The 22,118-nt window shown below is 40.4% G+C and overlaps 1 protein-coding gene, 1 long non-coding RNA gene and 3 other non-coding genes across 5 annotated transcripts; 3 read left to right on the top strand and 2 right to left on the bottom strand.

Moving 5' to 3' along the window:
• Nucleotides 1-2,533: 2,533 nt before the first annotated feature.
• TRNAP-AGG (transfer RNA proline (anticodon AGG)) lies at nt 2,534-2,605 on the bottom strand. Its single transcript has one exon. It is a non-coding gene; the product is annotated as a tRNA-Pro (tRNA).
• A 2,044-nt stretch (nt 2,606-4,649) lies between these two features.
• On the top strand, nt 4,650-6,922 carry LOC131326914 (uncharacterized). The gene is made up of 2 exons (XM_058359826.1): nt 4,650-4,949; nt 6,159-6,922. The coding sequence occupies exons 1-2, from the start codon at nt 4,725-4,727 to the stop codon at nt 6,738-6,740; spliced, it is 807 nt and encodes a 268-aa protein (XP_058215809.1). The 5' UTR covers nt 4,650-4,724; the 3' UTR covers nt 6,741-6,922.
• On the bottom strand, nt 5,692-5,803 carry LOC131328138 (small nucleolar RNA snoR100). The gene has a single exon (XR_009200417.1). It is a non-coding gene; the product is annotated as a small nucleolar RNA snoR100 (small nucleolar RNA).
• Nucleotides 6,923-17,167: 10,245 nt separating the features above from the next.
• LOC131328096 (small nucleolar RNA R71) lies at nt 17,168-17,274 on the top strand. Its single transcript, XR_009200378.1, has one exon. It is a non-coding gene; the product is annotated as a small nucleolar RNA R71 (small nucleolar RNA).
• Nucleotides 17,275-20,313: 3,039 nt separating this feature from the next.
• On the top strand, nt 20,314-21,166 carry LOC131326742 (uncharacterized). The gene is made up of 2 exons (XR_009200105.1): nt 20,314-20,553; nt 20,596-21,166. It is a non-coding gene; the product is annotated as an uncharacterized LOC131326742 (long non-coding RNA).
• The last annotated feature ends 952 nt before the right edge of the window (nt 21,167-22,118 follow it).

Consider the following 22,118-nt stretch of genomic DNA (forward strand, 5'->3'; position numbering starts at 1 on the left):
AGTATGAACCCCACTTATTGTCTTAAAATGTGTTCTTAAAGATTTCTCCAAAAAAAAAAAACTCAATTTTATATCGATAAGGGCTTTTTTACGAAAGCCGATAAAAAAAAAAAGGGGGGGCTTTTTTTACGAATTCTACCGATATCGAATTGAGCTCTCTTTTTTTAAAAAAAAAAAACACATGAAAAGCTCTCTCAGAAAGGTTATTATTCAACTCTGTTATGGGTTTGGGTAAAGGATTTTCGGGTAATTTTTACTCAGATTCAAATCTGAGTCTAAAATTTGGGTAATGGCATGAGAAGGTCTAAAGGGAAAACAAAACGTAGGGCATGGGCATGAAAACCTTTGACGCGGGTTTCCTAGCTAGTCTAGTCTCGTTGGGGTGTGAAGACTTCTCATCGTTTGATTAAAGCCACTTGATCAACTCCTGCCCTCACTCCTACGTCTACTACATGCATTATCTTTTTTTTCAAATGTCTACGTTCGCTGCTCCCCTCACCGCTCTCAATTTCACCGTCCAAAAGTGTTTTAGACGATTCGAATTTTTAAATAAATTTTTCAGGGAAGAGTTTAAAAAAATAAAAAACCTCTTCCAATACTGTGATGCTTAAAAAAAACTCTTCTAGAGACGATTCGGACAATTGATTTCCAAGACAGGCGGTGAGATGTTGACAATGGGCGTAGCACCGCAGATATTTTTTAGTCACCAAACCCAGTACTGTGATCGCAAACTTTAATTTGCTAGTCAATGCGATTGATTAGTTCCCTTCTTCTTCTTCTTTTTGGGTTCTCTCTGTTTTTGTATTTATAAGATTTGGAATTCTTGTATGTTTGTTGAATGATGTTTGTAGCCTGTAGGTTAGCTCATCAAACCTGTAATGAAAGGGGGATACGAGTGTTATACTTCTTTTGGATCCTATTACTATTACCTATAGTCCGTACAACCCTCTTTTTTTTTTTCCTTTTTTTTTTGAAAAACCAATCGGAGTGTATACGATTTATTAAACAAAGACAGAGAAAATGAACAAAGTATACCGACAATACACGACTAAATCCATCTTAGATTTTCGTTTTGAACCGAATGTATCTTAGATTTGTGGGGGCAAAATTTTTTGAAGTGGTCTATTTATAGGGCGTGCACCACATAAAAGGGTCAAATATAGTTCCGAAAAATCTTCTCTCATATTGTGGTCCATTTATAATACTAACTTATAGTTTTTGCACTTTGTACCAAGTCAATTTTTAAGAGAAAGAAAAAACTAATTTATGAACTTTCAAATTATAAATTGGGACCGTGAAAAAAAAAAAAAACTTATAAATTGGCCTCTTTTAGTTAAACAAGGCCCTATGCTTGGGATTGGGCAGCGGGCAAAATTTGTTCAGTAACGGTCCATGACGTGTTTTGATGATTACTAATACCCGCTAAGGACATGGGGAGAACATTTGTTAATCCTGAAAATGTCATTGACCGATATTAATTATCAAAACACGTCATTGGCCGTCATTTTCCCTAAATTGAAATACCCAATGTAGAGGCCAACCAGCCCATAGAGACGATGGACGAAAGAAACCAAACCATAGAGGAATTCTTGGGTCTAAATTATTGTTTATTTAGGTGTAGTAGAACAATGTTCTTTCACTGTAAAATCTCACCCGAAATATTAGGGTTGCAAACGAGCCGAGTTGTGTCGTGCTTTATCGAGGTCGGCTCGTTTGCTAAACGAACCAAAAATTTGAGCTCGAGCTTGGCTCAAGCTTTAACGAATCGAGTTTAGTCATTTACTAAACAAGCTTCTTCAAAGCCAAGCATCCCCTAACGAACCGAGCTTCTCTCGAACAACCGAGCTCGCAAGCTGCTCGGTTTATTTACAACCCTACCCCAAATAGAGGTTTCTATTCTTTCTCAGCATTGCCTAACTCGGCCACTGTAACGCCGCCTAAAAATCACTATGAAGCCATACAAAAATTGCATACAAACCAATTGAAAACAATAAAGCAAATGTAAATCAACAATTATCAGCCTCAAAGTAGTACAGTATACATCAACAATTATTAGCAGTATTGTGTGTATAGTTATTGATGATGGCGTCTACGAAAGAAGGCAAGAAGCCAGAGCACCAAACGTACAAAAACTCACCTTGTTGTGCAACACACTGTGCCTGGAGGAGGATACCTTCTTGTCCGGAGGTAGCTTGACGCTCAGGTCTCCATTGAAAATACTTGCCGTTGTGATGCCAAAGGCTTGCGTGGGATATGCCTTGATTTTATAAAAGGCGTTCATACGTTACTTGGAAGGTGTTGCAATGACATAGATCGCGCATGTTTGCCAACGGAGACGGGTTAAATGATATTAAAAAAAAAGAGCTTTTAAGACAGATAAATGGGCCTCATTGAGTGAAAACTAGGCCTACTCTTGGGCGGGTACAAATCACTCCAAATCACTTGAGTTGAAGCCCAAGAAGGACCCTATGTAGAGTGAAAAAACAAATGCCCCAGCACAACAAATAAGAAAAGCTTGTGTTTGGGGGGGGGGGGGGCATTCCGAGAATTGAACTCGGGACCTCTCGCACCCTAAGCGAGAATCATACCACTAGACCAAATGCCCTTTTGTTTGTCAAGTCACGTAAGAAACTTAAATAAAGCCACTTTAGAACTGACACAGCAGAACTGACAAACAAGAGCCCTTCATCAACCAAAAAAAGTACTCCAAGTAATAACCGTACCACAAAAAATTGAAAATATGAGGAATTGTATGGGCGTGCATCGGAAAAAAATGGGTTACTTGTTTGGCTAGTCATGAATAATACGTAATTCTACAGCTCACTTCATCCGGTGGTGGTGGGGTGGTGGCTGTCTGGTGTTGTTGGTGGTCTGTCTGTTTGTGGTGGCGGCGGCAAGTGGGCGGCGTAAATTTGAATTTGTATAGATGACTAAGGTTAGGTTTGGGATTTTCTTGGACTGGGATTAGCCCACTTGTTTGGGTTAGTCTTTTTGTGCATGTATTGTTTGATTTGGGCATCGTAGGTCTACAGGTATTTATGAGCTTAGTCCCTTGAGATGTATTTGGACTTTGTTCTCATATGGTTGTATTTTTCAACTTTTGATTGGAATCTGTTTTTCTCTTAATATAATTTTACTTTTGTCGATAAAAAAAAAAACTATAATTCTATTTTCTTACAGAGCGCTTATTTGTACATCAATATCTCCCAAACAATGATATGGAGTTCATTGGGGAGAAGGCTCATGTTACAGCAGAAAATAATAGTAATACCGAAATGTGGCCTTTTTTGACACTTGATATACTATATAGCTAGAGAATTTTTTTTTCGGTCAAGATATAGCTAGAGAATTGGCTTTATTTGGTTGGTAGTTTAGTTTAGTTTAGTTTAGTTTTGGTAATGGATAGAGAGAGAAATAGGGTAATGATTGAAGAGATGAGTAATGATTGGAGAGAGATGAGAAAGTAATAATTGAAAAAATAGGATAATGATTGAAAAAATAAATAGAGTAATGATTGAAAAACTAAACTAAAATGGGTACCAAACACAATGGGACTTAAACTTCGACCACATGTGTTGTAAGGAACGTCGTACCCACAAAGTTTATAAGTCATATTAGTGAGACTTGAACTCCAACCATGGCTGATAAAAACGTCTTATCCGCTAAACTAACCCTCTGTTTTGGTTGGCTATCTTTTTACGCCGTGGCGAAAATGTTTGGCCAACCACAACAAAAGCACAGACAAGAAAATGGGTTTTGGTTAGAGCTGTGCTACGTGCACAGCAAGCTGCGGCCTTTTTCTTTAGCCTCGGGTCCCACAAAGATGATCAGAGCCGGTCATTTTGTTCAAAATATGTCGTTTAAGGTCTTTGTAAAAAATGAGCTTCTTTTGATATCGTTAGAGGCATTACAAAACACCCAAAATCACTTCAGAATTTAGGCTAAATTTTGAAGTGATTTTGGGTGTTTTGTTAACGTCTCTAACGATATCGAACGAAGCTCATTTTTTACAGAGACCTTAAAGGACATATTTTGAACAAAATGAACGGCTCCGATCATCTTTGCGCGACCCGAGGCGGAAGAAAAAAGTCGCTGTGCACAGCTGCTGTGCACGAATCATTTCTGTTTTGGTTATTTTGTGGCTCTAACTATCGGTCACGAACTGGCCCATAGTATGCTTCTGTGGAGTTCAGTCGCATGGTTACAAATAGCATCAGACCAACACTCCACGCATCACAAAATTTGTCTTAATGTTCAATATATATGGAAGAGATTGGCTTATTCACGACTCTTGTAGAGCTGAACGATCTCAGCCATCCGTTTCAACATTGAACGATTCAGATTTTAATGAAATTTTTCCAGGAAGAGCATTAAAATCCGAACCATCCAAAATCGAAATGAATGGCCGCGATGCACCTCCGTAAACAACTATTTACGGAAACAGCCGTAATAAAGTTTTTCTCATGGCAAAACCAATCTATGATATATATCTAGTCTAGTCATTTAAGAAAGTGAAGGATATGGATTATGGACCTGAAGAAGATGCTCCATTGACTCAAGACCACATGCTGCTGCTGTCGAAGGGCCCCCTAATTACCAATCATTCATTGCTTCCATTTATTCTCTTTCTTTCAACCAAAACCACATCCCACCCATTTTGTTAGCTAGCTGTGCAAAATCTTTTTAATTCCCTCTCCCTCTCTCTCTCTCTCTCTATCTTATCCATGGCAGACAAGTGCACCATGAGTCTCCTAGAAGCCATGGACTGCTTGTGGTTTCACCAAGTTGTTGTGCTTTCTGTACCCAGTTTACCAGTTATCCACAAAACCCTGCAGACGCCAGTACCCACTTCAGATACGCTGAGCTATTCGTCATCAAACACCTCTCAACTGTCTCTCCCAGGGGAAGAAGTCTCGTCGGCCGCATCTTCTTTCACTACTCCTTCAGAGGTGACAAGAATATCTATAACCACTGCACTCTTTTATCTCTCTCTCTCTCTCTCTCTCTCTCTCTCTGTTAACTTACATTTAGCACACCTGAAATTTTGCAGTGCCGGGTGGGTACCACGCGGTGCCCGTTCGGCGCATCCGAGCCGTCCATTGCGTTTTTGGACGGCTTAGATTTGGAGAGAGAAAAAAGAGAGAGAAAATGTTGGGGTGAGATGAGAGAGAGGGTTTCAATCCGAGCCGTCCAAAAGTGTTTTGAACTTTTGGACGATCCGAATATGCCGAGCGGGTACCAGGTGGGATATACTCATCCAGCACCAAAAAATTGAAGGATTTAAGATTGCTGCACTTGTGACAAAAATTAGAAACAGAAATCACATGGTACACAAACAACTTGGAAGTTAGAACCAAATTACATTAACAGAATATGCTCAAATGAATCAACAAGTAACCATAATTTTCATATACAAACATCACATTAATAGAGAAATTTAAAACATTAAAAGCCCTATGGAAAAAATAATGACAGTACATAATTTGGAATGATTATATAGAAAGGGTAATTAATTAGAAAACCATTATGTGTTCTATACGGCAAGTAGCCAAATATAATAACAACAGAATTCATGTAGTCCCCAATCATTGGAGGTATCGGCGGAGATGATTGAAGACAAATTTAACCTTTGGCAATATACAAAAAGTGGCTGCTCTCAAAATACCACTGAAACAGTGGCCCTCTTATACATGTTTTACTGCGGAACCATGCCCCAAAATCAAAGCCGAATGGCATCAGAGAGGGCAGGCCTAAAGACTCAATTCAATTTATGTGCACATGCATTACCATACTTCCTTCATTGATAGTCCAGAGTATCGGTATGCACAATTTACTAAAGGGTTTGCCACCGAAAGAGATGGTAAGATCGAATCTCACAAACGTCAAATATTTTAAACCTTGGAGCCGCAAGAGATTTTTCCAATCTTTAAATTCAAAGTATTAGAATTAGTCAAAATGCGTGCAAGTTGGCACGAACAATCAATTATCAAACCAAACAAGTGTGTGTATGCGTGGGGGGAGGTTTTAAACGTTCAAAGCAAAATTTGTCGAACTTTTCTTTGTTTTTTTCCTTTCTTTATGTTCCAAACAAAACCTTAATGTCATTAACCCCTTTACACATTCTACAACTGATCGTTTAATTTCTTCTTGTTACCAAGGATGACTGCAGCAATCAGCAAGAAATTGTTGAAAACAAGGAAGCCGAACAAAATCCCAAACAACCCACAAGATTGAATACAATCATCACAACCAAATCGCGGGCCCACTCATCATCGTCACCATCGAACCGATCCCACAGAAAAAAACGGCTCAGATCGTACACAGGATCAGTAAGGAGGCTCCAAAAAACCATGAGTTGCAAAACCTTGGAAGAGCTGGAGCTTGAAGAAGTAAAAGGGTTCATTGACTTGGGCTTCGAATTCAAGAAAGAGAGCTTAAGTCCAAGAATGCTGAGTGTGGTGCCTGGATTAAAACGATTCGGGTCGTGGGATGTGGATCATGACGAGGAAAGAAATGGAACTGTCCAAAATTGTGATCATGAATTAATTGAAGAAGAAGAAGGGGAAGAAGAGGAGAGAGGTGTGATGAGGCCTTATCTATCGGAGGCGTGGATCGAGAACAGATCCGAATTGGGATTCACGAATATAACACTGCCGAGAGTGTCTGCGGCCGGTGATATGAAGAAACTTATCAAGTGCTGGGCTAGAACCGTGGCTTCGGCTATTCGGCAAGAATCTTGAAGAAGGGTATAAATAAAAATGTTTTGAGGTAGTTAAGTTGACGGTGAATGAAATAAATTGCATGTGTGTAAAAATGTTCTTTTTTGGTGCATGTAGATATGTTGCTACTTCTATTTTTTTTGTTTCCAGGCAGCAGCAATAACAGGAAATAATGGGCCGATCGATTGAAAAAAAAAAAGAAACCGTGGAAGATTGCTTGTTTTTGTGTGTTCAACCTTGTCAAACGCGCTGTGTTATTAATTTGTCCGATACTACCGCTCGAGTTTATATTAAGTATCATGAATTAGGAAAAGAAGTTGAGTGCAAGATAAGAAGGCTAACGGAACTGCAGTTTGGAATGATTTCTGGGTTACTTCACTTCAAGTTTGGCCGAGTGCCTTTGGAGACAAAAATCAAGGGTGGGCTGGACTGGTTAAGAATTGGGGACAAAAACAAGAGGTTCAAGAAAAACCTACTGGGTTCAATCAGAGTTGAGGGAACGTTTCAAAAATGAAAAAAAAAAAAAATCAGAGTTGAGGGAAGAATTGTAGAAGGGATCGAGGGGAAATAGAGAGTGAAGCAGTGAAGTTTTTCAACAGCATCTTTCAGGAAGATCAAGCTTGCAGAGGCCTACTTTTCGAGGTGTTTTTCTGTCACCTGAGATTTCAGCAATGCTTCGACAGCCTTTTGATCAAGAGAAGGAGATCACTAATGCCATTCGAGATTGTAATAATTTCAAAGCACCTGGCCCAGATGGATTCAGTTTTCCTTTCGCTAATAAGGCATGGAAGTTTACGTAGAAGGATATGTTGCTGGGTTTTTTCTGGAATTCCGCAGCAATGGGAGACTTGATAGAGTTATCAACTCAACTTTTCTGTTATTAATTCCCAAGGTTGATGGTGCTTTTAATGAGTTTAGACCTATAAGTATGGTAGGATGTGTGCGCAAAATCCTCTCCAACGTTTTAGCTATTAGGTTTGATCTGCATCACATCATTGGGGATGCACAAGCTGCCTTCATCGGAGGCAAACAGATATAGATAGCGCTTTGGCTTCCAATGCCATAATTCACCTTTAGAAACACGCGAGAAACGGGGCTTAATACTTACCAAAAAAAAGAAAGGGGGCTTAATCCTAAAAATTGATTCCCAGAAAGCTTATGACTGCTTAATTGAGGCTTAATTTCTTCTGGACACGCTGAGGAAGATGGGCTTTCGGAGTATGTGGTGTGCTTGAATTCTGGAATGTATATCCTGAAAAATCCTAGCTCGCCTAGGTATATAAATATTTGCTATGTTTGATCTCTTTAATAAATCTATCCACCAACCAATAAATAAATCAGTCGCATGAAAGGCAGCAATAAATAGATAATGCCAGGATATACGTGAAAAACTCCAAATACGCGTAAAAACCACGGGAAGGAATCAAATCACTATTATCATTGTGCAGTTACAGATGTACCTATCCAATCCAAACGAAGTAAATCCTCACAACGTTCTAAGTATCACCTGCCGAGTCACACGTACGTACACCGTACCCAATGATTGACTGCCGTCGCCTTGAATCCTCAAACCTTCCAATACTCTTCTGGAAATCCACCGAAAGCGAATCAAACTAAGTTGATTTGATAAAGTGAAAACTTCTTGGAGTTATCATTGTGAATCAATGATCGAGAGATCCCATTTTGTACTCCAAGATACAAAAAACAACAAAATCCTTTTCAACGCATATTCTTATAGCTCACGGCTTCCCCACCCAAGCATAAAAGAGGCCACCCTGTTTCTTTCTTGTTCTGTTATCCATTTTTTATTAGGAATTAATGAAAGCACCACTCATTTTATAGCCTAAGGAGACACATGTCCTTGTATGGAAATAAACCTTTCATGCCTCTGGTTAATGCCATGGCTTCAAAGACCAACTTGCCGATCAAACCTTAAATTAATTTAAAAAATTCTTTTTCCTTTTCTCACCCCAGCAAATGATTTGCCGATATATCAATTCCATGTGTAGCAGATCATTTCTATGTGCAGCAAATCCTTCCCATGAGCACCAAAGCAAATCCTTTCCACGAGCACGAAATTCTTTTTCCCAATACTTTCACGAATCGGCCCAGTAATAACTTGACTAATGACCGCGTCGTTCCGCGTCAAAAATAAATTTATAAAAACCAAGAATTAACTTCTACTCCGTAGAATAGTGGTTAAGACCGAGTATCGTTCCAACGGGGACTGAATGGCTAAGTTACGACAAATTTGATTGATTTTTAGATTAATTCGGAAAAGTAAAGATTGATTGGTTGATTTGTTTTAAAGAGCTAATTAAACTAAAGAACAATTTAATTAAAAGATTTAGAAACGATGGAGGAAAATATCTAAGGTTTCGAATCCACCCCGACCGCGTAACAACAATATGCATAGGTTAAGTTTATTTATTCGAATCAAAAGGGATTATCGTTAGGACTTGCAAATCCTAACAATAATCGTCAAGAAAATAATTGGGTTATTAAAAGGCATAGACTATCCCATAGCACGGACCGTCTCTCAGTAGCACGGTTCGGCTACCTAACGGCACGATCCGTCTTACGAGCATAATCTATCTCAGAACTCCAACCACAATCAATGAAAACCATTGCAAAACTAGGTATTTGAAATCTAGAATACAAATACTCAATCGATAGAACGAATTAAAATCAATTCATTCAATTGAAACGAAAAGGATTCTGAGTTTTACAATCGATCCGAAAAACAAACCAAAACCCATGCATAAAAAGAGGTTACTTGGCGCGAAGTTTCATCTTCTCCCTAGACAAAGATTTAGCTGGCCATGGGAACGTGTACAGCTTTTTCTTCTACCATGGAATCCGTCGTACGTGAAATCGTCTCCTGTTCCGTCCTCTGCCGAACTCACGTCCCAGGTCAAGAGCCAGATCACGTCCAATAACTGCCGCAGCCTCGTGCAAAAAGTCACGCCTGATTACGTCGAGGAATTAATTCCGCCTGACGTCGTCCTCGAATTCTTCCGCCTGATCAGTAGCATCATATTTTATAGTTTATATTGTAGGGTTTTAACTTTTAAGTCCTAAATTACATTAAGCTCCTTTGGACTTTGGATAATAATAGATTAATTATGCAACTTTTAGACAATCTGCACTATGACCCCAAGCTTCTTTTAATCTTCTTATTACTCAATCCAATTTGCACATTTTCGCACCCATCAATCTTTGAGGCCTGCAAACACCATAAAATACTAAAACGAATCAAGTAACAGGGTAAACGGATAAACAATGCGTAAATTAAAAGGAGTAAATGGGTGCTTTTCAGCACCTATCACACCCCTCAACTTACACTTTGCTAGTCCCAAGCAAAGAAAAGAACTAAACAATTAATGAAAGCAATGAAAGATAGGACATTTGAACCCCCGGGTGCTCCGGTAGGACGAGTTTAGTCTCGTAAAAGTGCGAGGGTTATCAGCAGTGAACACCCACAAACATAAGGAACCTTTCAACACAAAAATCGCAACCTGTCATGCAACTCATCGACATATCAAGCAGAGGACACAAAGCTACCACAAAGATATAGCAAGGCAAACATAGTTCCGAGTGCTAACAATTCAAGAAATAAACTGTGGCACTTAAACTTGGCGTGTGTGAATACGGGCCTCAATTACATATGAACAATAACCAACCACTCTCTCTGGACCGAGCCTCGACTTCAATTCTCACCGTGTCATGCACTCACAAATAAAATCACTCGAAACAAGTTGCATTATGAACTCTCAAGTGTGCGATTTGGAGGATACGTTAATGGAAAGCAAAGAACTCCGCACACTATGACACGAAAAGAACGCTTTATATAGTGGACACGCAATCTCATGAACAAAATGCCAAGCATTGGAACTCTCCACCAATCAAACCTCAACCCAACACCCCTAAAGATCAAACAGGACTTTAATTTCGGTTATAATGTGGGGTGAGGAAAAATATTTCAAGGTTACGGTAAAACATCACGTGTCCGAGAATAGGCAAACAACTTAGGGCTAATTTAATAATGTGCGCCCAATTTTTTCACTTTTCAACTCCACCTTATCTCTCCTTCTAACCTTCCAATATTTTTCAATCATAAAACACGATTCCTCCTTTTCAAACATACCGGTGCCCCTTTCTTCTTTTCTTTCTTTTGTGTTGTTGTGTATTCTTTTTTTTTTAGGGGCACCACCTATTCAAGTACAAAATTTCACAATCTATCCAAAAATTATACCTTTATATTTTTGCCTTTCTCCAAACACAATATGGTAGATGGAGCTAACCAAGAAAAGGCTAAATCTATAAGGCTCAATGTGGCTCGCAAGGGATAAATGTAAACACAAAGGAACGAACTAGCCCAAATATCAAGAAAGTGCCTATAATCCTCTCGCAGGGGTGTAACATCCATGTGACAAACCAAAACAAAGAGATATTGTTATGCTTTCAAGTTCCAACACTTGGCGACCAAAGATGATGAGATTGACAACAAATGTGTTTCTTTTCATGACAAACAAAGAGTTTATTCGACACCACTCCAATAAAAGATAAGGCTCAAAAGCTCACAAGGGTATAAGTCTCCACTAATCATAGCCTTTAAGAACAGTCAAATCACAGCTCAAAAACAATTAAGGCCCGACGTGCAATGTGCAAAAATGCTAAAACAAAAGTGCCAGCAGTCTAGCAAATTGAAACTACTCTGCCAAAGAGATATCGAAATGGTAGCAGAGTGCTTATACTCAAGTAATCAACAAGCGAGCACAACAAACAACAATCTCATGCAGAAAGGCTCCCATTTTTTAATTTTCAATTTTCTCAATTTTTTTTGTCATCCAAAGTATGCCCCACCCCCCAACTTAAACTAGTCACTGCCCTCAGTGATTGCAAAGGCACTAAAAGAAATAAGGCAATGGAAAGAAAGAGGAAGGATATCACCTTGAGTGGAGAAATAAGCAGAGCAGAAAAGATATGGTGGCCGAGAGGCCCCCCCAACTTGAATGAAATAACCTGCAATGCGTTAGTCTCCACCAAAACAAGATACAAAAATAAATTACAAAACTAACTGACAAAACAAAAGGAAAAGAAGACTCCAGAGATTGCATAAAAAACATAAACAATTAAAATCCACCACTTTCTTCACGCGAAAGACACGGGTACTACTTTTCTCCCTTGTCAAAGACTGTGGTTCCCTACTTGTTGGAAGAGCAATATGCGTAGGATTCAACGATATCTTGAGAAGTGGTGCCATCATCTAATAGGCTGTCACTCCCTCTGGGGCTACCAGATTCCTTACCCACCACTCGGCTTATGAAGCAATCTCCGCCAAGCTGGACACTAAAGTCGGATGGTTCAGACAGATTTCTCGCTGCTAACTACGCGCCTGCCGCCAGACCCAACCTCCTAAGTACTACATACATAGCTTTGACAAGGTGGCTATACCAGACCGTTGGAAGCCGTTCGAGCACGGCAAAAACTAGAGGTATCTCACCCTCTATGGATTTAAAGTCTCCCAGACTTCATTTAAAACTCAATTATCTGGATAAACCGGATCAACTAAGTCGACTTCCTCAATCACCTCCTCATTATAAATACCTTCCACATATGGTTTTAAACGTTGACCGTTAACCTTAGAAACTTTACCATCCTGTGGATCTTTAATTTCAACAGCCCCATGGGGAAAAACTTTTTGAATTATGAAGGGCCCATCCCATCTTGATCTCAACTTACCCGGAAAGAGACGCAAACGAGAATTAAAAAGCCACACTTTTTGATTTCTTTCAAAGGATTTTTGGACAATATGTTTATCATGAAAAGCCTTAGTCCTATCCTTGTAAATGCGTGCACTCTCATAAGCATCATTACGCAATTCCTCTAGCTCACTCAATTGGAGACGACGATGAGACCCAGCAACAATCATATCAAAATTAAACTTTTTAATGGCCCACAACGCCTTATGCTCCAACTCTACAGGTAGGTGGCATGCCTTACCAAAAACCAACCGGTAAGGAGACATGCCAATAGGAGTTTTATATGCAGTTCGGTAAGCCCACAACGCATCGTCTAGTCGTGTTGACCAGTCTTTGCGATCAGTCCTAACCGTTCTATCAAGAATTTTCTTTATCTCCCTATTTGAAACCTCAACTTGGCCACTAGTTTGCGGATGGTAAGGTGTCGCCACCTTGTGTGTGATAGAATACTTACGCACTAGAGCCGCAAAATACTTATTAACAAAATGGGTTCCCTCATCACTTATGATCGCTCTCGGACAGCCAAACCGACTAAAAACATTGCTCTTAAGGAATTCAAGCACAACTTTATGATCATTCGTTTTCGTAGCCACCGCTTCCACCCACTTAGACACATAATCTACCGCCACAAGAATATACTCATTCCCAAAAGAATTAGGGAACGGTCCCATGAAGTCTATGCCCCACACATCAAATAACTCTACCACTAGAATGGAGTTCAATGGCATCATGTCTCGGCGGGATATGTTTCCGGCACGTTGGCACCGAAGACACGTCCTACAAAACTCGTGGGCATCTTTAAAAAGAGTTGGCCAATAGAAGCCACTCTGCAACACTTTTGTCGCCGTTTTCTTCCCACTAAAATGTCCCCCACATTCAAGAGTATGACAAAATGTCAAAATACTATGATACTCACACTCGGGGACACAGCGCCGAATCACTTGATCCGCGCAATACTTAAAAAGTATCGGATCCTCCCATAAATAATGCCCAACCTGAGAAAAGAATCGGTCCTTATCTAGACGGGACCAATGCGAAGGAATCTCACCAGTGGCTAGGTAATTAACAATAAAAGCATACCACGGAGGCCGAACTTGCGACACCTCAAACAATTGCTCATCGGGGAATGAGTCATGGAGAGGCACAGTGTCACATGAGGAGTCAACAAGGATCCTCGACAAGTGGTCGGCCACAGAATTTTCGGAACCTTTCTTGTCCCGAATTTCAAAATCAAACTCTTGTAGCAATAGAATCCATCTAATGAGCCTAGGTTTCGCATCTTTCTTAGAAAGCAAGTGACGCAATGCAGCATGATCAGAATACACAACAACCTTAGACCCGAGGAGGTACGACCTAAACTTGTCTAATGCAAAAACAACAGCAAGTAACTCCTTCTCCGTAGTAGTGTAATTCAATTGAGCATCGGAGAGGGTTTTACTCGCATAGTAAATTGCATGGGAAACTTTGTCAACTCGTTGGCCAAGGACAGCGCCAACTGCATAGTCGGACGCATCACACATGATTTCGAAAGGTAATTTCCAATCGGGTGACTGCATAATAGGTGCAGAGGACAAGGCATCTCTCAACTTGACAAAGGCCTTCATGCAGGCCTCGTCAAACACAAATGGCACATCCTTGGCGAGGAGATCGCACAAGGGTTTAGCAATCTTGCTAAAATCACGAATAAAGCGGCGGTAAAAGCCCGCATGCCCTAAAAAGGATCTAATCTGCTTAACAGAAGATGGGGGAGGGAGTCGCGAAATTAAGTCAACTTTAGCTTTATCCACCTCAATCCCCCTCGTAGACACCACATGTCCCAACACTATCCCCTCTTGAACCATAAAATGGCTCTTTTCCCAACTTAGCACTAAATTTTTCTCAATGCATCGCTCAAGCACCCTGCTCAAGTTACGGAGACAATCATCAAACGAGGTCCCAAAGACCGAAAAGTCATCCATAAAGACCTCGAGAAACTCCTCCACCATGTCAGAGAAAATAGACATCATGCACCGTTGAAAAGTAGCAGGTGCATTGCACAAACCAAATGGCATACGCCGGTAAGCGAAAGTGCCAAAAGGACAAGTAAAGGTAGTTTTCTCTTGGTCTGCAGGGTCGACGGGCACTTGATTGTATCCGGAATAGCCATCCAGAAAACAATAATAGCTTTTGCCCGCTAACCGCTCTAAGATTTGGTCAATGAAAGGCAATGGGAAGTGATCTTTCCTAGTCATGGAATTGAGCTTACGGTAGTCAATACAAACACGCCACCCTGTGGTGACTCGTGTCGGGACAAGCTCACCTCTCTCGTTCTCGACCACAGTTATGCCCGACTTCTTGGGCACCACTTGAGTGGGACTCACCCACTTACTATCCGCGATGGGGTATATGATACCCGCATCCAAAAGTTTCACAACCTCCTTCATTACCACCTCCTTCATATTCGGGTTCAACCTCCGTTGCATCTCACGAGATGGTTTAGCATTCTCTTCGCAATTGATGCGATGCATGCACACGGAGGGATCAATACCCTTCAAGTCCGCCACGGACCACCCTATTGCACTCTTATACTGCTTAAGCTTCTTAACCAGTTGACCCTCCTGTGTGACAGAAAGGTCAGACGCAATAATAACTGGAAGGGTGTCATTGGTACCTAGAAATACGTACTTGAGATTAGCCGGAAGAGGCTTCAACTCAAGTTTCGGTGGAGCCTCAATAGACGGAGGGGCGGTCTCATCAGAAAGTGCAGGAAGAGGTTCAAACTGCGCTGTCCACTTTGGAGGTGAATTATTAAGTAACAGATTCACCTCCTTAATGGACTGATCGATATCATACTCCCCATACCCAAAGTGTGCCAAACAAGCGGCCAACGGGTCATCGGTCAAAACATAAGGCAATGCCTCCTCCACCAAGTCCTCCACGACATCGACTGCGAAGCAGTCTTCCTCTAAGGGAGGGTGTTTTGCGGCCTTATAAACATTAAGCTTAAGGGTCATGTTCCCAAAGGTCACCTCCATCTCTCCACTCCTCACATGAATATTAGCATTCGCGGTCGCCAAGAAAGGACGACCAAGAATAATCGGAGTCTGCTTTTTGAGGGTTTGCACCGGTTCTGTGTCAAGGACTATAAAATCAGCCGGAAAATAAAAATCATTAACCTTGACAAGAACGTCCTCAACTACTCCACGTGGCACCTTAATGGATCTATCAGCTAATTGCAAAGTAACCGACGTGGGCTTCAACTCCCCAAGCCCCAATTGTTCGTACACCGAGTACGGAATCAAGTTGACACTAGCCCCTAAGTCTAAAAGTGCTCGCTCTATGGCATATTTTCCAATGACTATATCAATAGTCGGGGTACCAGGATCTTGCATCTTAAGGGGAGCGTCCGACTGAAAAACAGAGCTCACTTGCTCGGTGAGAAGGACCTTTTTGGACACATTGGTTCGGTTTTTCCTCTTTTGAGTGCAGAGGTCCTTTAGAAATTTGGCATAAGTTGGGACTTGTTTGATGGCATCTAGGAGTGGGATGTTAACTTTCACTTGCTTGAATACCTCAAGGGTATCCTCCATAGATGTTCCCCTCTTAGGAAAAGGAGATGGTGCATTCAAACATGATGGGAACGGGGCTTTAGGCACATAGGGTGGTACCTTAGAGCCCGCTGACACAAAAGTGGGTGATGCAGGTGTGACTGGAGGGGTTCCCTCCTTACTTTGTGAACTCTCCTCCCCAAAGTCATTGGGGTCGGAGGGAGCCAAATGCTCCTTCGATTTCGCTTTCTCTGGTCGGGTTTCGACTTCTCTCTTATTGCGCAAAGTCATGATTACCTTAGCATCAGCAAGAGGCGGGTCATGAACTACAAACTGTCCTCCAGGGGGTTGGACAGGCTGACTGGGCAACCTACCTTCTTCCCTACGGTTAAGTGCATTGGCTATTTGACCCACTTGGGTCTCGAGCCGCGAAATGGACTGGGTATTAGAACGCACTTGCTGTTGGGTATCAGTTAAACGGTCAAGCGCTTGCAGCACCTTGTCCTCGAAGGATGGATCCCGCGTGGATTGGGTGGGTGCTTGGTGGTTTTGTGAGCGATAGGCAGCTGGATTAAATGGAGTATTAAAAGGCCTATGCTGCTGGGCAGAGGAACTACCCTGCTCTTGCGATCTCCATGAGAAATTAGGATGTTTGGCCCAACCCGCGTTGTAAGTATTAGAATACGGATCATTACTTGGTTGGGAGAAACCTCGTGCATTAGCATACCCTTGTGCAGCATTAACCTGCTCCTCCACAAAAATAGGGAATTGTGGGGCTGCAGGACAGTCAGTGATGAAATGGGCCGGACTAGCACATAAAGAACATGCCTCCTGAGAAAGTGGAGGCTGTGAGGTGGCCGGTCCCATACAAAGAAGTTTTTCAACCTTTTCAGTCAGTAGTTCGACTTTGGAATTGAGGTCATGAGATGGTTTGATCTCATACATACCTCGTGGCTTATCAGAGCCAGTAGTGACTGACTTACCTCTCCTCTCAAAAGAAACATTTTGCAAGGACCCTTCGCTCATAGTTTCAAACAACTGCCAGGCATCCTCTTCATTCTTAACCATCACAGAGCCTCCACATGAGGCATCAACCATCACACGATGCTGCGGATGCAGCCCGGAATAAAAACTCTGTACTAATTGCCACTTAGGTATGTCATGGTGCGGACACTTACGAATGAGATCCCCATATCTCTCCCAAGCCTCATAGAACTGTTCATTCTCAACTTGTTGGAAAGTGGTAATCTCCTGCCGAAGTCTGAGTGTTTTTCCTATGGGGAAGAATTTCTTAAGGAATGCCGCACTCATTTGCGCCCAAGATGTTATAGAATTAGTTGGCAAAGTACTAAGCCAATGTTTGGCATTCCCTATCAAAGTGAATTGAAACAAAATCAATCTCAATGCATCCATCGGAAAATTATGAATTAAAAGCGTGGAACTGAGGGCTTCAAATTCAGTGATGTGTTGATATGGATCCTCTTGAGATTGCCCTTGAAACTTAGGGAGCATTTGGAGTGTACCGGGCTTAATCTCATACTGATTAGCCGTGATGGTGGGTAATCGTACACATGATGGTGTAGTGTAAGCCGTAGGGGCGAAGTGTGAGTTGAGAGGGAGGGGGTTAGGTACCACAAGTGCTCCATCAGCATCATCTGCCATTGTGACTAAGTTGGTCTTTTTGTTAACCCTACGTCTCCTATCTAAATCCAAATTAAGAGGTACGAGTTCGGATTCTAAAGACCGACGACCAAGCATGCAAGTTCAATACCCCTCAGGTGTAAAAAAGGGGTACTCCAGATACAGACACTAATTTGCCAAAATGAAGAACAAACTCACAGTGGGTCAACGAAATCGCTTTTATATCACGGCACCGCTTCTCCACAGTGATCTTTGCTCGTTTTGCCGCCTCGTAACCTGTAGCTAAAAGTACCAAAACTAACAAACAAAATAAAAATAAATAACAATGAACTAAACTAAAAACTAATTAAATTAACGCAACCGTGCAAACTGTCCCCGGCAACGGCGCCAAAATTTGACCGCGTCGTTCCGTGTCAAAAATAAATTTATAAAAACCAAGAATTAACTTCTACTCCGTAGAATAGTGGTTAAGACCGAGTATCGTTCCAACGGGGACTGAATGGCTAAGTTACGACAAATTTGATTGATTTTTAGATTAATTCGGAAAAGTAAAGATTGATTGGTTGATTTGTTTTAAAGAGCTAATTAAACTAAAGAACAATTTAATTAAAAGATTTAGAAACGATGGAGGAAAATATCTAAGGTTTCGAATCCACCCCGACCGCGTAACAACAATATGCATAGGTTAAGTTTATTTATTCGAATCAAAAGGGATTATCGTTAGGACTTGTAAATCCTAACAATAATCGTCAAGAAAATAATTGGGTTATTAAAAGGCATAGACTATCCCATAGCACGGACCGTCTCTCAGTAGCACGGTTCGGCTACCTAACGGCACGATCCGTCTTACGAGCATAATCTATCTCAGAACTCCAACCACAATCAATGAAAACCATTGCAAAACTAGGTATTTGAAATCTAGAATACAAATACTCAATCGATAGAACGAATTAAAATCAATTCATTCAATTGAAACGAAAAGGATTCTGAGTTTTACAATCGATCCGAAAAACAAACCAAAACCCATGCATAAAAAGAGGTTACTTGGCGCGAAGTTTCATCTTCTCCCTAGACAAAGGTTTAGCTGGCCATGGGAACGTGTACAGCTTTTTCTTCTACCATGGAATCCGTCGTACGTGAAATCGTCTCCTGTTCCGTCCTCTGCCGAACTCACGTCCCAGGTCAAGAGCCAGATCACGTCCAATAACTGCCGCAGCCTCGTGCAAAAAGTCACGCCTGATTACGTCGAGGAATTAATTCCGCCTGACGTCGTCCTCGAATTCTTCCGCCTGATCAGTAGCATCATATTTTATAGTTTATATTGTAGGGTTTTAACTTTTAAGTCCTAAATTACATTAAGCTCCTTTGGACTTTGGATAATAATAGATTAATTATGCAACTTTTAGACAATCTGCACTATGACCCCAAGCTTCTTTTAATCTTCTTATTACTCAATCCAATTTGCACATTTTCGCACCCATCAATCTTTGAGGCCTGCAAACACCATAAAATACTAAAACGAATCAAGTAACAGGGTAAACGGATAAACAATGCGTAAATTAAAAGGAGTAAATGGGTGCTTTTCAGCACCTATCAACTAATGTCTAGCGCTCTAAAATACAAAATAATATTGATTTTCTTCCACTTCCTAAACAAACACTCTAGGAATAAATAAAAAATATATTACAACTCGATATTATGGGATACACGCGAATATGTATTTTGTCGTGAAATTGCCAAATAAGACACACCACGAAATATGAATTTTACATATCCTCTTTGTCAATGTTTGTACTGATCAATGGCTCCCCTTTCCAAGAATTCCAGCCACAGAGGGGCCTTAGACAAGGTGATCACTTATCACCCTTCTTGTTCAAATGTGGTTTCAAAACCACTTAATCTATTGTTTGAAAGGGCTAGAATAAGGTGTTGAACTAAGGGAATCCAAATGAGAAATATTAATCCGATTCAAACGTTCTTTCCCTCAACAAAAACCTCTTTTAGTTCTTGTAGCAATTTTCCCATTTTCTTCATCTCCATGGTCTACACGAGTAGTGGGCAGTTAATGAGAAATTGTGAATTGCACCACTGCCTAATGTATTAGGAAAAGTCAAGCCGCTTTCCTATGATTGATGTTGGGCCAGCATCCACATTTGTGAAAACAAATTCAATAGGTTTAGGTACGCTCCTAAACAAATTTTCCTTCGTAGTGATTTATTCGGATTTGCACATGTGGAAGCACAGGAAATTGGCTTGGGCATGTCTAATTTGTCAATTATACGAGGGAGAAGTGATGGTAGGAGCCTACCTAAACCTATTGAATTTGTTTTCACAAATGTGGATGCTGGCCCAACATCGATCATAGGAAAGCGGTTTGACAAATTAGATATGCCCAAGCCAATTTCCAGTGCTTCCACTTTCACATGTGCAAATCCGAATAAATCACTACGACGAAAAATTATTCGGTGCATATCACTTCACTTGAATTTTAATTAATCGGGCCTTCCTCCCAATCACAAAATTAATGTGGCTCGTTAATTTCAGCCCAAGAAACTTATAAATATCGGCCCAATTTAATTAATATATCTAATTAAATGACCCTCCAGTGCTAGCCCAAAGTTTAATGCGAAAAACAGGTGTAAATAGTAATACAAAGTGTTTCGACACTACTACAAAAATAGATAAAGATCTCGGTCATTTGGTGTGATTTTTCACTTTTAATCTCGCATTCAAAACCGTGGTCTATCAAGGTGTAACTAAAAGTCTTTATCTTTTAACCATAGGATAAAAATCGTGATTAAAACTCATTTAAACCGTGACTAAAAACATAAAAACTATGATTAAATTGATAAAACCGTGACCTTTAATAGCTTAACATCTCAGTTTTATTATAAAACTGTGGTTGTTTAGAGAGAAATAATCTCAGTTTTTGAAAAAACTGAGATTAAAAGTGGTGTTTTCCTAAGGGAAAAAATTCTACTCTATTTCTCCTGTTGGGTTTTGAACCCAAGTCTCTTGAGTTTTATATAGAAGCTTTAACCAACTACACCACTCACACTTTTCAATATATAATTGAAATATTTAATATATAACATATGCGTTTAACTTACGATCTCAGTTTTTAGATGACTGAGATTAAAGATTTTTTTTATCTCAGTTTTTCTTAAATGAGATATATTCTTTCATATACAATCTCAGTTTTTCAAAAACGAGATCTATTCTTTAAGTTACAATCTCGCTTTTAAATTACTGAGATTAAAAAATTTTTTCATCTCAGTTTTTTTCGAAACGAGATATATTCTTTCATATATAATCTCAGATTTTTGAGAATGAGATCTATTCTTCAAGTTACGATCTCACTTTTTAGATTACTGAGATTAAAAAATCTTTCCATCTCAGTTTTTTCGTATAACTGAGATGAAAACTATAGTCTATAACATTTTACTACGCTTTTACAAAAAGTGAGATCTTTTTAATTTTTGTACCGTGATCTTTATATCATTTTGTAGTAGTGCGAACTGATTTGCACTGACCTCGAATTAATCCCTACCGCCCCTCACACATCTATCACTCTATAAATTGCCACCGGCCCACCAATCTATGCGTGCAGTTGGGTCCGTCTCTCAATCCCTTTCTATGACCAAGCCATGCACTAGTTCTTTGTGGATGAGTAACTAATGGTTTGATATGCAAGTATAATTCCACTTAGGTGTGACGTGGAATCCCCTAATTAGGGATGGCAATGGGGAGGGTCGGGGGTGGATACCACTATCCCCGTCCTCGATCCCCAAACTCAAATTCCTCCCTATCCCCGGTGGGGATTTATTTTTACCCTCCATCCCCGCCCCAAACGGAGAACGGGGATCCCCATGGGGAATCGGAGATCCAAAAATCCCAAAATTTTTAAAAAAAAAGTCACCTGCCATAAAATACGAACCAAGAAACTAAATTCAAAAAAAAAAGAAAAAGAAAAACAATCTACGCTAACATTACAAACCAAATGCCAAGGAAAATAGCCACAGTTGCTGCCATAGTGCCATTACGAATCAAATCAAAATGAAAACAGTCACATATGCTGCCGTAGTGCCATTATAAACCAAATTCAAATTAAAACAGTCACATAGTTGCTGCCATAGTGTATTACAAACCAAATTGAAATAAAAACAGTTTCAAACAAACAAGACGAGTAGGCTAGTGGGGCTGGGGATTGGAGACGTAAGTATCTAGAGTGGCGACTGGGAAATGGGAAAACCCTAACTTATCTATATATATAGTAGGCTAGTGGGGCTGGGGCGGGGATCAAGAACCCTAAGTCCCTAACTTATGTATATATATAATTATGTATTATATATAGTAGGCTAGTGGGGCGGGGATCGGGCGGGTACTACCTCATATCCACCCCCTACCCGTTCCCCACTTTTTTTAAAAAATTATCCCCAAACCCTACCCGATCCCCAAATAATCCC

Source organism: Rhododendron vialii, chromosome 5a (assembly GCF_030253575.1).
Source record: "Rhododendron vialii isolate Sample 1 chromosome 5a, ASM3025357v1".
Classification (NCBI taxonomy): Eukaryota; Viridiplantae; Streptophyta; class Magnoliopsida; order Ericales; family Ericaceae; genus Rhododendron; species Rhododendron vialii.

Coding starts and splice junctions, on each gene's coding strand:
- LOC131326914 (XM_058359826.1), top strand. CDS start 4,725: ATGGCAGACAAGTGCACCATGAGTCTCCTAGAAGCCATGGACTGCTTG. Junction 4,950..6,158: donor CTTTCACTACTCCTTCAGAG/GTGACAAGAATA, acceptor CTTGTTACCAAG/GATGACTGCAGCAATCAGCA.